Source organism: Frieseomelitta varia, unplaced genomic scaffold, assembly GCF_011392965.1.
Source record: "Frieseomelitta varia isolate USP_RPSP 00005682 unplaced genomic scaffold, Fvar_1.2 scaffold_648, whole genome shotgun sequence".
Classification (NCBI taxonomy): Eukaryota; Metazoa; Arthropoda; class Insecta; order Hymenoptera; family Apidae; genus Frieseomelitta; species Frieseomelitta varia.
The window spans coordinates 276441-292118 of NW_025110421.1; the positions used below are offsets into that span (position 1 = coordinate 276441).

The following is a 15678-nucleotide window of genomic DNA, read 5'->3' on the forward strand; positions in this document are numbered from 1 at the left end:
TTGTTCCTTCCGAGCACAAAGGGCTCGATCGTATAACCGCGATCGTTCTTGTTCTTCGCTGGATGAAAATATATTACACTCTCTGAACAGTATATTACGTGGTATAATATATATGTACTAAACGTGATATAATAGAGTGGAGAAACATTCTACATAGCATATTTTAGCTAAATATTATTCTATATATTATATCTACGTAGCATATTTTAATAGATATTATATTATATCTACATAACATAATATATTACGTATACTGATAAGTATCGAGCGAAACGAAAACCGACAGACGCAAAAGCGTTGCAATGGAAAATTTTGGAAAATGCTGTATGGAGAGATATAATTGCATAAACAAAATTGCATCATATTATGTAATTATATTACATTGAAATGTACGATTCGTTCAATATTAAACATAAACCATTGTGCCGTTATTCGTAGACTGTCTCATTATCCATGCATTTATACTACAACTCATATTATTAAACAAGACATAACTCTGTATATATTTCCTATTGAATTTCTGCATCAGTTTTAATAGTTTTAATATGGACTGAAATATTACATTTAATCTTATTTGTTTTATTATTAGAAACATTTATATCTTTCAGATATTCTGCGATATGTAATATATTTCTTGATGGATATATTTTTCACTTCTTATATAGTTCTTATTAATTATCGATTCATTATTTTATTAATATTACGTGTCGTTACTATTATGATGCATTTTCTTGCATGTTCATGTCAATTTTCCATATTATAAATTGTTAAATTCTAAAACCGTGTTCATAAAGAGCAGATATAATACAATGAAGACTTATATGAAAAGTAAGTTCTGTTGAATTTTTCATTTTTCTAATATAAATGATAATACAAAACATTGAGCAATTTACAGACATATTAGACTGACATAATAGACTTACAGATAATAGTACAGTGCGTTTACTATCTTCATCCATTTCTCTTAAGCAACTGTGTGTTAGACGTGAGCGAGAAGATATTTATAGTTTATGAAAATTAGATAACAATGTAGAATTATGTAGTGAAATGGTGCAAGATTATATCTAAATGAGAGTAAACTGGCTTCGCAATAAAGTTTAGACTTAGGCAAATCACGCTTAGTTCTATTAAGCCATCTCACTGTTCTTAGGTAATTGCTTCTCCACGTACGACAATTTGTCGTTCTGTTATAATTCGCAAAGACTTACAATTTACTACGCCGAGTTAAAGTCATCCAGAACATGATAAACTCGGAAATTAGAAAATAGTCTTTGAAAGTTCAAGATTCCATTAATTCTGCTATACCGAGTAGTATCTATTTTTCTCAACAAAAATTAGTAAACTAATATTATCTAAACTTGTCAGAACTTAGAGATCAATTGGTAGATTGGCAATGTTTGTGCAAATCTATGGGCACGACTAAAGATACAAAAATTAGTAAACTAATATTATTTAAACTTGTCAGAACTTAGAGATCAATTGGTAGATTGGCAATGTTTATGCAAATCTATGGACACGACTAAAGATACAAAATCTACACAAAAACTCGTTTCATGTGCTAAGTATTGTAACTAAACAGTAGACATTTATGCAAATTCATATTTTGCCAGATATAGATAATTCAAACTTGGACGAAAGAGTATGTATCTATTTTTTGAACTTTACTTCTCGTATTTTATGTATTTTATGTATTTTTATATTTTCATACTTGTCACGACTGCACAGATATTTGCAATATTAAATTATAACTACCTTGAATATTTTACATATTTTTGCATTTCATTTATATATTTTTTACACGTCATTCTATATCTGTTCTAAGTTCAAATTTGTTATCTGCAAAAGTCTGGCAACGATTAAATTTTAATGCGAGTTATACAGAAACTGTTTGAATTGACAAATACCTGCATGTTACATTAACTTGATACTTTCAACGCTTTATTTCGCCTAAAATTAATTGAGAAAACCATCGTGCTGCAATAAAGGAGCAAGAGGAAGTCTTTACGATCGATCAACGTTTGATGCATTCATAAATTTTGATTGATAGTTCGACGCGTCGATGCAAGACATGACAAATCACGGCAAGCGTATGTAAATGTTTGTATGATGAAAGTTGCCAAGCAGTGTATGTTGTCTGGAAGAAACTGCATAAATTCTACGGCCGCACGAATTTTCGTTATTCATCAAAAATACAAGAATACCCTTCTGCATCGCGTCTAAAGCGCGGAGGAATCGCGTTCATACATCAATGCCGTCGCACGATTCCAGATCCTTTCGCCAGAGAATACGCCGACGTAGTATCGAAGTGCAAAGAAAAGAGATAATACCGCCAGAAGCTGAAACGTTCGACGAAAGGTTGGCTTTTTAAAGAAGAAAAAGCACCGATGACACCGATTTGTAGAGAAGCAATTGCGAACGAATTCGATCGCGAGAAAGGAGGATCGAGAAAACGATTCGTCAAACTCTGATAATTCCACTAATGACGGGTCTTGTTATTTATTGGAGAGTAAACGAATCCTGAAAAGACAAATCTCCTTAGGAATTCTAAGCCCTTCCGGGTTTCTCTTTTTTTAAATCCAATCGTGCCTTTGTTTCGTGAAGAGAATCTCTAATTTTTCGTAGAAGAAACGAAATTCAGGACAATTTTATCGTATCGTTGCAAACGTAATTGTCAGATAGCGACGTTGAATTATTCATACAATAACGTAAGTATCGAAAGAAGATTAAATATAAAAATAACAAGTAATTTGAAAAACAAGTCAAAATAAATTTAGGAAGGGTAATAGCTAGGTAATTTTCTTCTTGCAAAATGAATAAATATTAAAGTTCAAGTACTTCCAACTAAATTTTGTATTTTACTTTGAAAATTAAGAAATTTTTTGACAAAATGGAAACGCAACGTTAATAATTAACTGTTAAATAGTGAAATTATTTAATAATTAATTTTTTAGAATGCATAAAGTATGATAAAAAAATATGTTTCACTCGTTTCTCAAAGCAATGTTTTATACGTTTCGATGTTGTCTTGCTTAATTGATAATGACAAATAGGTAGATCGATTTACATTATTTCAAACGACATCGAAGATTTATGAATCATATCGTACGCGATGACATTAACATTCACGGATACAACTCGAGATTCATTCTCCAATACCGACCATCTCCTTTTCTTCTTTCGTTTTCAAACGTGAAAAGGCTTCTAAGAAAGAGTTTCTATGGCATTTCAAAGTCTGTCTTGTCATTCCGCGGATTTTACTATTTACTTCTACAATGTGACTTTTCCCTGTTCTCCGCGATAAAAGATAGAAAATGAACTGAATAAATACTTGTTGGAAGAATTTGAGAAATATTTTCAAAATTAACAAAAATGTTGAAATAATACTGAGTTATAAATCTTCAAAATTTAAATCTTTCTACACAAAAGTTTCTGAAATTATTTAATTGGTTACATTCATTTTTGAACACTCGAAGTCATTTGCAAAGTGATCATTAGACTGTCGATTTTTATACATTTAGATATGGGAAATTTGAAATCGTGTACAAACGCGTAAAAGTCACGTAATGCTAATGTACATGAAATATCGAAAGTACAGTGTTTATTATAATATTTAGTTGATACTTTGTAGTATTAATTTCAATTAAAAAACAAAAAAAAAAAAATCGTATAAATACAAGTACGAAATTTACATACATATAATTTTTAAAATTTACATATATATGATTAAGTGCAAAGTAAATATGTATAATATCTAGTGATTACACAGTATGATAATAATTAATATCGTACTTTGTCAGCACTGCGTCACACTGTGCTGAATAGAGATTTATTTTACTTTCATATTACTCCCATTACTCTTTAAATATTCTCTCAGTATTCTTAAAGTATTCATTACTCTCTAAATGTTAATAAACAAACACTTCACTGCATGAAAATTTAGTTTCTCTAAACTGTTGAATAGACAAGTATCACGTTGTTCAACAGAGTGAAAATTTCATTATAAAAACCCGTACAAAACCTTTCCCGGTATCTAGCATACAAGCGCACCTTCGTTTAACAAGGTAGTTTTTCCCTCGCAAAATAGTTCAATTCGTTTTCGAAATTAAATTGATCGCTCAACGACAACTTCCATCCCGGTAAAACTATCCGCATTTACGGCGTCACGATTGCTTTCCACGGAGTGACAGTAGATTCGTCCGAAGTGCGTCAGACACACTGGCGACGAATTCGCGTGTAACACTCCCGGCCAGAGAAAAATACGCTCTGTTTGGACTGCCTGTTGGTGGAGAAGTCTCTTCGGTAGCGAGGAAAGGAAAGAGACGAAAGAGAGGCGCAAAAGGTCATCGCGGAAATCGAGAAACACGAGCAAAGCGGGAGGATAAATGATGGACGGTACTCGACTTCGCGGTAGATTAGCTTTTAAACGTGCAGCGGCATTTTACAAATCCGCAGTATTTCCAGCAGAGATTTCCCCACGAAAACGGGGAAGAGAAATAGCTCCAACGAGAGAAGATGACCCGACACGATGAAATTATCGCGCGCATGGAAGCTAAGATTGAAAAGTAATTGAAATTATTGGAATGGCGGTTATCCCGCGATCGAAATATCGTCTTGTTTACTAGTTTCACGCAGACTGTCAACGTGACAATTTATGACATAAGTGAATAAATTTGCTAGGATATTTCGGAAAATATTGGGACCGATCCAATACGTAACAAAAATTAACAATGTGAATTTCGGAAATGTGGGATTTATTTGCATATATATTTCCACGAGTGTGAAAGAGATGACTGACAGTTAGAGTTATTGACTCTTGAAATTTAGAAGATAAAATTGGTTAGAAAGAACGATTTGTCGAAATAATTAAGGGCGTGTTAGTAATTTTATACACCCTTTAAGAAGAATATTTCTTATACGTTCAAAACGTGTTATTTTCATCGTACAAAGCAACGTACAAAAGATTATATTGTTATCGTGCAGTATTAAACAAAGCACAATGGACGGTGCACTTCATATAACCTATGCAGGAACACGTATGTTAAAATATGCACGTGAATTTTCATGAATGGAACAACGCTGAATTACAACAACTTCGAACCAGCATTTGCAATGTACATGAGACGTACTGCAAGATAGAATAAAAAGACAACGCTTGCTACGTCGTTTATTCCGCTTCATTTGTTGTTATTCTCATTACTATATCGGCGAAGGTAAACACGAAAACATCGAACTTCGAAGTTCAAATTATTGTCTCGTATCAAAGTACGAAACAATATTCGAGAAAGAGAAATAAATTCGTTATTCAGCACGATTGATATAAAGAAAGGAAAAGAGCAGAATGTCAACAGCGAGTCGTGAAACAAACGTAAAGCAAAAGTTCCGCAGTTTTTATTCTCGGTGCGCTGGATAAATGATCGAACAATTAGAGAAACGAGCCGGCTCTTGCAACTTTGATTTCTCCTCCGAGGGAAATGAACGCGGCTAACGTGCGAACGCGGGGTTAATTTCAACCGGTTCGCGTACAAAGAAGAAAGTGCCAACGGAGATTTGAGAAAGGCACGCAGACGCGAGGGGCAAACTCGAAGCTATTGCAAACGATAAGATCGCCTTTGTGTCACGTGTTTTGCAATTTCGTGTGTCAAGAATATTTCTTCCGTAATTTCTCGCGCGCTGCCGTGGCACGCGACAGTCCTTTTCTCTCCTTTCTCTTTCTCTTTTCAAATTTTTTACTCACGTCTCTCGTCTCCGTTCCTCTAGTTTGTTCCTTTTTTCTTTTTCTCCTTTTCCTTTTTTTTCCTTTTAACGAGAATCACGTGCAGCTCATCGTCGTGGTCGCGACCGTAGCCGTCGCAGTTTAAGAGAACGTCGTTACCATTGTAGCAACGACGTCGCTGTGCGTCGTAAATAGATTTGCTTCGAACACAAAGTTCAATGTAAATGAACTCCAAGCGAATTAAGAGCACGACGAACGAGCTTGCATTCTACTTGCCTTCAATAGTTTCTGACAAAGAAACTATTGAAAGAATAGGTCATTCGGTTGTAATGAAGGCCCGGCTTTTTCAGGCCGAGTTTCAGGGGTGGTTTCAACTGTGACGACACCTCGGTGACATTAATGCCGAGATTCTTCGTGAAATGCATGCATTGCACGCAGTTCGTGGTAAGTGTATTTTATTGTCAGTGTGTGCAGAAGTATTTGTATCATGGAGGAGTTTAGAAGATTTAATTAATGCCTTTTATGACTAAAACCATCTAGTTACAATTAAATATCTTTCATAGATCTTATTAATTTATTAAAACTAAATTGAGTTGAATTTCTAAGGATTGTATATCTATTTGTATGACCATTTGCATTTTGTAGAAATTATGAATAATAAAATTTGCAATTTGTAACTTTCACGGTATTCGTACATAGCTTTGTAGTAGCAGTAAGTAGAATAAAATATTCAACACTCTCAATCAAGCAGAAAATGTGTTGAAAAGATATTTGATTGAAAAAGTGAAACATTCAACAGTGATGGAATAAATGAACAGATGAAAAACCGGATATCGAGAAAATCAATATAATTTGCAACTTGTATAAAATGTAATATCAAAGGAACGTACAAAATAAAATTTTTAAAAATTTAGCCTTCAATTCTTATTCTAGGAAATAAGAATTTGCGTACCTTTTTAATTTTTTAAATTGATTGTTTAGGATCACATCAACTACTGTAATAAATTATTATACATTTCGATTAAAGTTACAAGTTATTTTACAAATTTCGAAAAAAATCGATTTGTTTCAAAAATTTTTGCATTTGTAATGTAACCCTTTGAAATGCAAGGAAAGTATTTTCCAATTCTATTTTATAAAAAGAAAAATTAAAAATATCCAACTTTCCACCATACAACTATAATTTATATGCTATACTATAATACTAATTATAATACTATTTATAATTAATTTTTGCTACTTTGTATCTTGCAGATTATATTAAGTAATACATCATCTTTATATAGTTTCTGTTTTGACGGTTAAACTATAAGTATATTTCAACAGCACATGATTTGTGGAAACGATCGAGCAAAGTTGTAAATACGAAAGCGAAGCGACGATAATTTTTCCCTGGTCGAGTTAATATTTTTACCTTTGACGTGACATAATACGTAGTTGTATCTTTTAAGTCGTACGTCACGTAATGAATGACAAGCATGAGAAAGCCGGAACGTGCTGATTACCGTATGCATGAGTATTTTCGTTTATCTACAACGTATGTATTCCGTTTGCAAATAGCGGATCAACATGTTTGGAAGTATTCACGAACTTAGGAACTTGCAACTCGGTTGCAAATTATTCACAAACTTTCTACGCCCGTACGCGTCAAATTATCCCATTTAACACGAGCTAAATAATAAATTAACACAAATAATAAATTGTCTATGCATCGTATATGTACAAATGAAAATAATAAATCACGATTGTTAGATGTCATAAATAATAATAATTACGAGAATCAGATCACCGATTGAATAATTATGAAATTGAAAAATCACGAACATTGAATGTTTCGTTGAACTTGCTCGCTCGTGTTTAAAAAGAGAAACAGTCTTAAAACACTGCCATTACGTGAAGAAAGAACAAAGGCTGAAAAATATCAGTCAAGCTATTCGATACGAAATATCTACTTCATTGCTATAGTATTCAATTATTATAGTTGTTAATATCCATTGTATAAATATGTACAATTTCTGTCCATTACAAGAACATTCAATCATCATAAACTGTGATATCTATGTTATTATAAATCCAGTATTTCGAATAATCACAAACGTAGTCGATACTCGCAATAACGTGGAAATTAACTGAAAAACCGACAAACACCGAAATCGACGGTATATATGGGAACGAAATATTAAATGCAAATTCGAGCAAATAATCGACCGGCTCGATAAAAACGAAATTTTCGTACACCCAGGGATCCTGTTAGTACGTAGTATCGAAATGTGCACGTAATAACGTGGATATTCGATACTACGGATTCGATTAACAAACGGATTCTTCGTCCGACAGATAATAAACCGGCCGGGTATATGTTCGTTACCCGATTCAATGGAAAATCCACACAACAAACACGGTCGACGAAATTCAAAGGTGTTGGCGCATCTCTGCTTAGCCACCGGTGCATTCTCCCGATTAATTAACCTCGCCCGGTGTTTTCCTCTCTCCTTTTCCTCTCTCTTCGTCGGTTTCGACGACCGGTTACCTCTTTCGAATCACGAGCCACTGTGTTGAACGCGTGTATTCCGCTTAATTAGGGTAAAAGACGAGAGACGCAACACGGTTATGTAGAAGCAGAGGACAGAGAATTTACGAGGTCGTTGAAATCACGAGGTTGACGTTGCGCCAGTCACCGAGCGTGCCCTCTAGCAGAGAAGAATAATTACTACGTACGGGGGCGAGAGATTTGCCCGGAGACGAGTCGTCGCGTGTACGTTTCCAGCAATGAACTTTTGATTATTTTTGCAAATGAGCCGCAACGACCACGGGAAGAACACGCGGTGGTGGCACGAAATACCGTAATAAAGAAAAACAACAAGCGGCACTCGTTGACCCACAACTGTCGTCCCCAAGTTTACGAGAGACTTTCGCCTCGAGGGAACTCGCCCGTAACGTTCACACGCTATCGAATGAAAAAGGAAAAAGGAAAAAGGACAAAAAATCCGAATGATTTGTAGCTTGGCCGATCGAACCACCGAAGACACGAGAGAGAGCCATGTAGCAATATATAATATAACCGAGAGAGAAAGGAAAGAAAAAGAAAAAGAGAAAGAAGAAACCTCTGTGGCAAAAACTAGAGGGTTAACTCGACCGGGGTCGACGTTACAATATAATGACGATAATACTTTGTACGCGCCACGCCGTTCCGAGTACGAAAGATAAGCAAAGAAATCCTCCTCGCTCTTTCCTTCTTTCCATCGACTATCCATCCACCTATCTCACTGGACGATAAATAGAGAGTTCGAGTCTTATCGTGATTCGGTACTCACCGATCACGTAGCTATACCCGTCCAAGGTGAGAACACATTTGCGTGTGTTGGAGGAACTGGGAATCCCTGGCACTAGCCGTCGAGAAATTCGCTTACCAGGGCTGCAAGGAGTACTGGTGGTACTCGCAGCGCCTGGGTCCGAGTGGCACTTCTGCACCGGGTCTTTGCTTTGTCTAGACATCATCGTCCTCTTCTCGGAGGCCACTCGTACCGCCGCTTCTCCAGCAAGAAGCCGGAAGAAAGGAAAACCTACTTCCGCGCCATGCTCGCGGCGTACTTAGCCACGCGGCGATCCCCATATGTATATTCTATAGCTATCGCGGCCAACTTTTCATCCAGACACTCGGACAACGTGAATACACGAATACTCGTCATCGCCGTTGATTCACACCCCCGTTCACATCCGGTTCAAATTACGCGCACCACTTCACTCCGCGCAGTTTGTCCGTGTACGCGCGCGATTTTCCCCTTGCTCGCTGCAATGTTTCTTTCTCTGTTTGTCCTCTGTTTGCCCACGGCTTCTTTCGATTCTCTAACGAACCGACGCCGTTCGCAACGCGCTCGCTCCGAGAAGCTCGCGCGAATTAGTTTCGGGTCATGAAGCAAGTCTCACGACAGTGGGATTGCACGTTTCGCGAAATCCTCCACTCGACGACGTACGTCGAAAGACACGTAGCTGTAATCACGCGGTTAATCAAGACTCGCGTAATCCATTCTCGTTTTTCTCTCGGTGTCGTCACGGAATTGAAAAGTTTCAGCGTCGATGGAGGAGATATAAAACGGATTTCAACCGAGTAATTACGAGCGTCGCGTTTACGTTGCCAAGTTACGTGTAAGAAAATGGAGAAGGCTCCACTTTGAACAGAGCAATTGTTTGATAATGGCTTTCCTCTTGTTTTCGAGCGTTCTAAGCGCACGCCGAGTAATTTGTTCGACGTTCTCTGAAGAGACTCGGAAAGACTCCTTCGGGCACGTTGTTGCGTGCCCGCCTCTATTCCAGCTCGGATTACCACGTTTCGCGTCACTTGCCTTGCTACTTCTCTCGTCTTTCGAGTCTTTGATTTACTATGCCCTTTTGAAATCTCTTGCTCGTCTCAATTCCTAATTATACATACCTCTTCCCTTTTTCTTTTAATTTCCTGTATCCTCAGAAACCTTCGCTCGTCTCGATTATTTACTATATACTCTTCCTTCCTGTTTTTACTAAAGATTTTCCTTTAAAATCTTTCACCGATTTCGATCGTTAGTTGTACATTCCTCTTACCTTCTTATTTGTTACACACTAATTCTCTTCGTACCTCTGTTCGCTGGTCTCAATTAATTATGTATATTTCTTTTTTTAATCTTTACACGAAAGATCTTTTTAAATTCTTGTCGAAAGAATTTTTCGTTTTATGTCTGTGCTGCGACGCGAATTTACAACGAGCGTGTCGCAAAGAGTTTCGCCGATAGAGGTTAAGCTGATATCGTGACCATTAAACTATCCAGAGGTTCGATCAACTTCAATGACAATCAGTACATCCGGCGCTTCCCAGTGAACTTGCTTATCTTACTGGAATTACTTTCAACCGTGCTGATCTCCAACGAAGGATTATCGAGCATCGTTCTCCCCTTTTCGCCGGTGGAAACTTTCTCGGAACGTTCCGATCCACGTTCTTCGAATTACATCAAGTAGTTCAATTGCTCATCGAACGATCGTCGTAACTTATCGTTTTTTCCTCATTCGCCAGCCACGTTGATTCATAATCCAATTAACTTTGCGTCGGTGGAACGTCCGCGAATGCAAAGTATCTTCTACATTGCTTCCCAAGTAAAGTCAGTAAAAGTGCACGAGTTTCTTTCGCGATGAAGTTTGAACAAATGTCGGTTATACGATTCTTGGTTTTATCATTCTTCGATAAAACTCGTTCACCTTCGTCTTCTCCGTTTCCGCCAATTTCATCCAATTTCTATCGTCGGCAATGATTTCGGTCTCGTGAAACTCTCGGCTACTGTCCGGAGTCGTTGATCTTCAATTTATCGACCTGTGGATTCCAGAGTCTTTCGAACGCGGCAACAGCGTGCTACGTTCTCGTTACAAGGGTCATCGATGTTTTCATCACCTTTTTGTGTAAATCTCCATGCCCTCGTGGAACATAAATATATCCGCTGGCTCTGTATATCGACCAGACAAACAGACCAGTTCGCCTTGTTACTCGATTCCCTCCTACGTTTCTCGCACCTTCGCGAACGTTTGCAAGCCGCAAACGTGGCTCGATAGGGTTTCCGCCAGCGTAAAAATTTATGCCCGGCGAACACTGACCTCGGTGTCGATTACCAGCTAACGATCCCCTCGAGCAAACGACCTAAGAGGATCCTCCTCCTCCCCCCGTTCGTTAGATCGCTTCGTTCCGCCGATTTTTCCTGTCACGCACGCGTCCAAAATTTCTGGCAAATACCTGCCGTGCAGTCTTCCGAAATCAGTTACGCATCGAACGATCCTCCTCTCGTCCTTCAAAAGTGACACGATTAAAGGGACGTATGTGCAAGCCGGCTACTTCGAGTACCTCATTTACTTGAAGAACTCGATTGATCGACCGGTTGAGATTTCCAAGTTTCGTTACTCCGTCGCAGTCCGAGATCAATATTTAGTCGGTAATTCCAAATTTAACCTTTTCGTCGATGATTAGTTTCCTTCATACACTTGATGAACAGTCGTAGTCAAATCAGCCTTATAATCGTCGATATTTTATCTGTTAAGATCAACTCGTCAACCCTAAATACCAAGGACATTAATCTTCAACGAGCTTCCGATAGACGGTACACGATTCCTTAGTACAGAGACTGTTCGAGCTGATTGATCACCACCGAATAACCAACAGCGTTTTAACACGTGCCAGTCGCGAGGATTCTTCCGGGTGAGCGCAACTGTGTGGTCGTGTGTGCGGCTTCTCACCCCTTTTTCCCTGCCCGTGTCCTCCTCTCTTTGAAGTCCGACCGGCACCGATCGATCCGATGGATCTCTGTGCCGAGAAAATGCGCACACAGGAGAATTCCGTGCGGAACAACGAACGTTACTCGAGCGAACTCGTTCGCGCGAGTTGCAGTTATTATACCACGAACGGAAAAGTCGACAAACTTTCGTCCCGGGGTAATTTAGACTGGAAATTGCGGCGATAGGAGTATGGAAGAAGGAGGAGGAGGAGGAGGAGGAGGAGGAACAGGGGCCGATAGTTCAATTACCTTTTCGCCTTCTTCGCGAAGCTTTCACGGTGGTTACGTGCATGCACGGGCACGGAAAATCGCAATGGCAAAGGGGCGGTGGTATCCAACGATCGATTCACGTTACCATAACATTAAATTCAGTTTGCCCGCTCGTGCACCGGCGCGCCGGCACGCGCACCGCGCGCACCTTTTCATACGATGATCGATCTGTTCGCGTTCGCCGATCATCGGGATCCAGACACTCTCATTCGTCGATCGTTTCACGCACCGGGGCCACCGCTACGCTCGCACAGGTGTCATCCAACTGGACGTGTCCGTCGAATGCACCTGCTTGAACCGACAGTCAATCTCTCTCTCTCTCTCTCTCTTTCTCTATCTATCTATCTATCTACCTATCTTTCTCTCCGCGAAGGTTACGCAAGTTCCGTCGTCTCAATAATATTTATTTATACTTTATCCCAGATTATCCACGTCGTCGATGCTTCGATCGAGCACTTCCTCTTCCTGTGGCTACGTCACTCTTTATTAATAACCGATCCGCGATTATTCCTTTCCGCCCAGAAATCTGTTCGTAGTTCAAAGCGAACACGCAATTGGTTCTACATCATGTTACAACTCCTTCGTCCAGCCATCGGTGAACGAATTTTAATTCCTTCTTCCTTAGACGGACGACGACAACATGGCAAATTCGCCGGATGATCGGACTACGTTTGAGAAACTCTGCGTCATCACGATCGAACTGCTGTTCGGTGACTATTGACGAATGAACATCAAGTGGAAGAGGCGCGCAACGCGCGAGTAGAAGAACCGCGTGCTTGGTCAGACGTCACGCGGCGGACTCGTGCGAGGCGGATAATGTCGGCGAACCCACGGACGACGCGTCGAAGATGGAAGATCGTGGCTAAGCGAGCAAGGGAGCGACCGGGACGGAGTGAATGGTAACACACACGCGCGAGCGACGCCGACAACACGCGAACCACGCGAAAACGGAGAGAGACACGTGCGACCTGAGCCGCAGTACCGCTACAACTGAACCATTCGAAACCTCCACCTCTTGCCGAGCTCCCTCCTCTCGCTCTCCACGCCGCTTCGAACCCTACTGCCGCTACATCGCCCTCTCACTACTCTCACTCTCTCTTTCTCTCTCTTTCGATTCTTTCTCTCTCTCTCTCCACCTTATTGCTCGTCGATCATTCTGTCTCTCCTTCTCCCCCCTTTCACTGGTTCCTCCACTTCTCTGTTTTCTCTCGTCGTTACTCTCGATTAGCGATGGGATTGAAGACACCTGGAATTACCTCGAATCTCTGCGTGTACAGCGGAAAAGTCGAGTTTTTCAAATTCTTGAAAATCTTAACAAGGCCGGAGGAATCGTGATTACCTCGAGGGCCTTGGAAAGTCGTGATCGTCTTGGATCGCCTGATAGTTGAGGATTTGATGGCATGGTAACTAGTTACCAGAGAAAATACCAGGTACTCATCGCGCTACGAAACTCTATATCGTAATTTTCGGAATTTCCGAGACGTCCGAGACGATCAGAGACTCTCGAGACTCTTGAAACTCAGGGCTTCCCGTGATTTTCGAGGGGTTTTAAACTTCGAGTCACACTCGGGGTGACTCGAACTCGTCGTTAAATGTACAATAAAAATTCGACGTGTCTCTCAGATCGAGATTTTCTCTCGATTACTTGTCAATTTTCTGTTCGTTGGTTTGTTGGTTTCTCTCGTTTCCTGAGAACTACGTTATTTTTTTCACCCTCGCAAATAAACTTCGCCCTCAGGTAAGCATCGGGGACAGTTTCCTCGCGAAGCAAATCACCGGAATCCGTCTACCCTGCGGCGAACACGAAAGGGGATGTTTAGTCGAAACCAAGGAAAATCGTTTTGGGAAATACGTATTAAGATAAGGAATCGTAAGTAAATTTGCAGATGTCAACGCGGCCAATCATCGTTTTGGGAAAGGGAAGAAGTCTCACGGAATGGAACGATTATTTCGTTTTCGAGATAAACAGCGATATTTGTAATGATTGATTATGACAGCGAGTGTTTAACGTAGACGTTGAAAAGACGATTGACATTTTGATGAATTTCGAGTAGTAAATTATTTTTCTCCCTGCATGAAGAGTATTTCATTTAACTGTGTAATTTATTAACGTCATATGGATTATATTGTATTGTAATATTTATAATATTTATATGTAACATAATAAAAAGTATAAACATAAAGAGAATGTGAGAACATGATAAAATTTGAAAATACGAAGAGAACAATTTTTACATTTCCAATATTGATCCGCATTTTACACTTCTTTTGTGTCGAGATAATTTTCAAAAAGCGATATGCTAAACAAATATTAATACATGTGGCGAACTGATACGGTTGATTAATTCATTGAGATAAAGCAAAATCAGAATAAACTTCATATCAATACATTCGCAGAGAATAAATGTATTTTTTGCTTCATAATACTCTCGTCATATTTTTCAAATAACTTTTTGATACAAAGCCGACGATCTGTTCGTATAACTTGTTTCTTTTTTCAATTTATGCCCATAAAAAATTCTAACGAAGTTTGACTGAAAAAAAACTAGTATATCAATCACATTATATCAATATACAATATGATTTATGTAAACTGTAAAGTTCAGTATAAAAAAAGGAAAATTTTAAATTCCTTCATCTTGCACTACTTTACAATCCAATTCCTTCATTCTACACTAAGTTTTAAATTACAGTTGTATGAATTATTGCATAATTCAAAAAAGGGGAAAAAATGAGCACACATAAACTTCAGATCAAGTACTTGTAAAGTCACATATTTGTAAAATCGAATTTTATTATTATGGTAACGAAATGGCAAAACATCTCATATAACACACGCATAATATATTCATAAAAACTTTCTGTCGGTGTTCAAGTACTTTCACGAGCCACTGGGACTTCGAATCCGCAACGTGAGATATTTATGGCGAAGCCGCAAATCATAAAAAGAAATAAGACGATCCAGACCGTGTCTTATGCGTTTTCGTTTATATGACATTCGATCGTCTTATCGCGTTTGTTCCTCTCGGAATCGTCTCCACATTTGTATCCCTTCTTTGACCCTTTCACCTTTTATTGCCTCCATCTTACGTCAACGGATATCACCGACTTAACCTTTCAGAAAATTTCCCTTATTCGAAACGAAAATTTCCCTTATAAAATCTGGAACTAGGAATTTTTCAATGGGAAATGGAGCAATGAATAAAAGCGCGAAACGAATAGAATTAATCGCGTAGTAGTTGGACGAGTCGGGATAAAAAAAATTAATTTGTAAAGCAACGCAAACGAGGAACCATATGAATAATTAGAAAAGTTCATCCCCTTTATAGCCAGTTCAATTATTTATTTGCAGCGCGCGATTCTCCGCGAGATTCCTTTTTTTTTTCTCTCCCTCGTCTCTGCTCGTTT

General features: G+C 38.7%; 1 protein-coding gene across 7 annotated transcripts in view; it reads right to left on the minus strand.

Annotated features, from left to right (window-relative positions):
- Nucleotides 1–15678, minus strand: part of LOC122534909 (calcium/calmodulin-dependent 3',5'-cyclic nucleotide phosphodiesterase 1-like) — a 271807-nt gene that overhangs the window by 126322 nt on the left and 129807 nt on the right. For 4 of the 7 annotated variants that reach the window (XM_043665981.1, XM_043665978.1, XM_043665976.1 and 1 more), the window contains exon 1: nucleotides 9028–13260. The exons of the other annotated variants lie outside the window; for them this stretch is intronic. In XM_043665981.1, the coding sequence (XP_043521916.1) occupies nucleotides 9028–9211 (184 nt within the window). In that variant the 5' untranslated portion in view covers nucleotides 9212–13260. Of the gene's footprint in view, nucleotides 1–9027; nucleotides 13261–15678 lie in introns of those variants that run through there. 7 annotated transcript variants of the gene reach the window in all.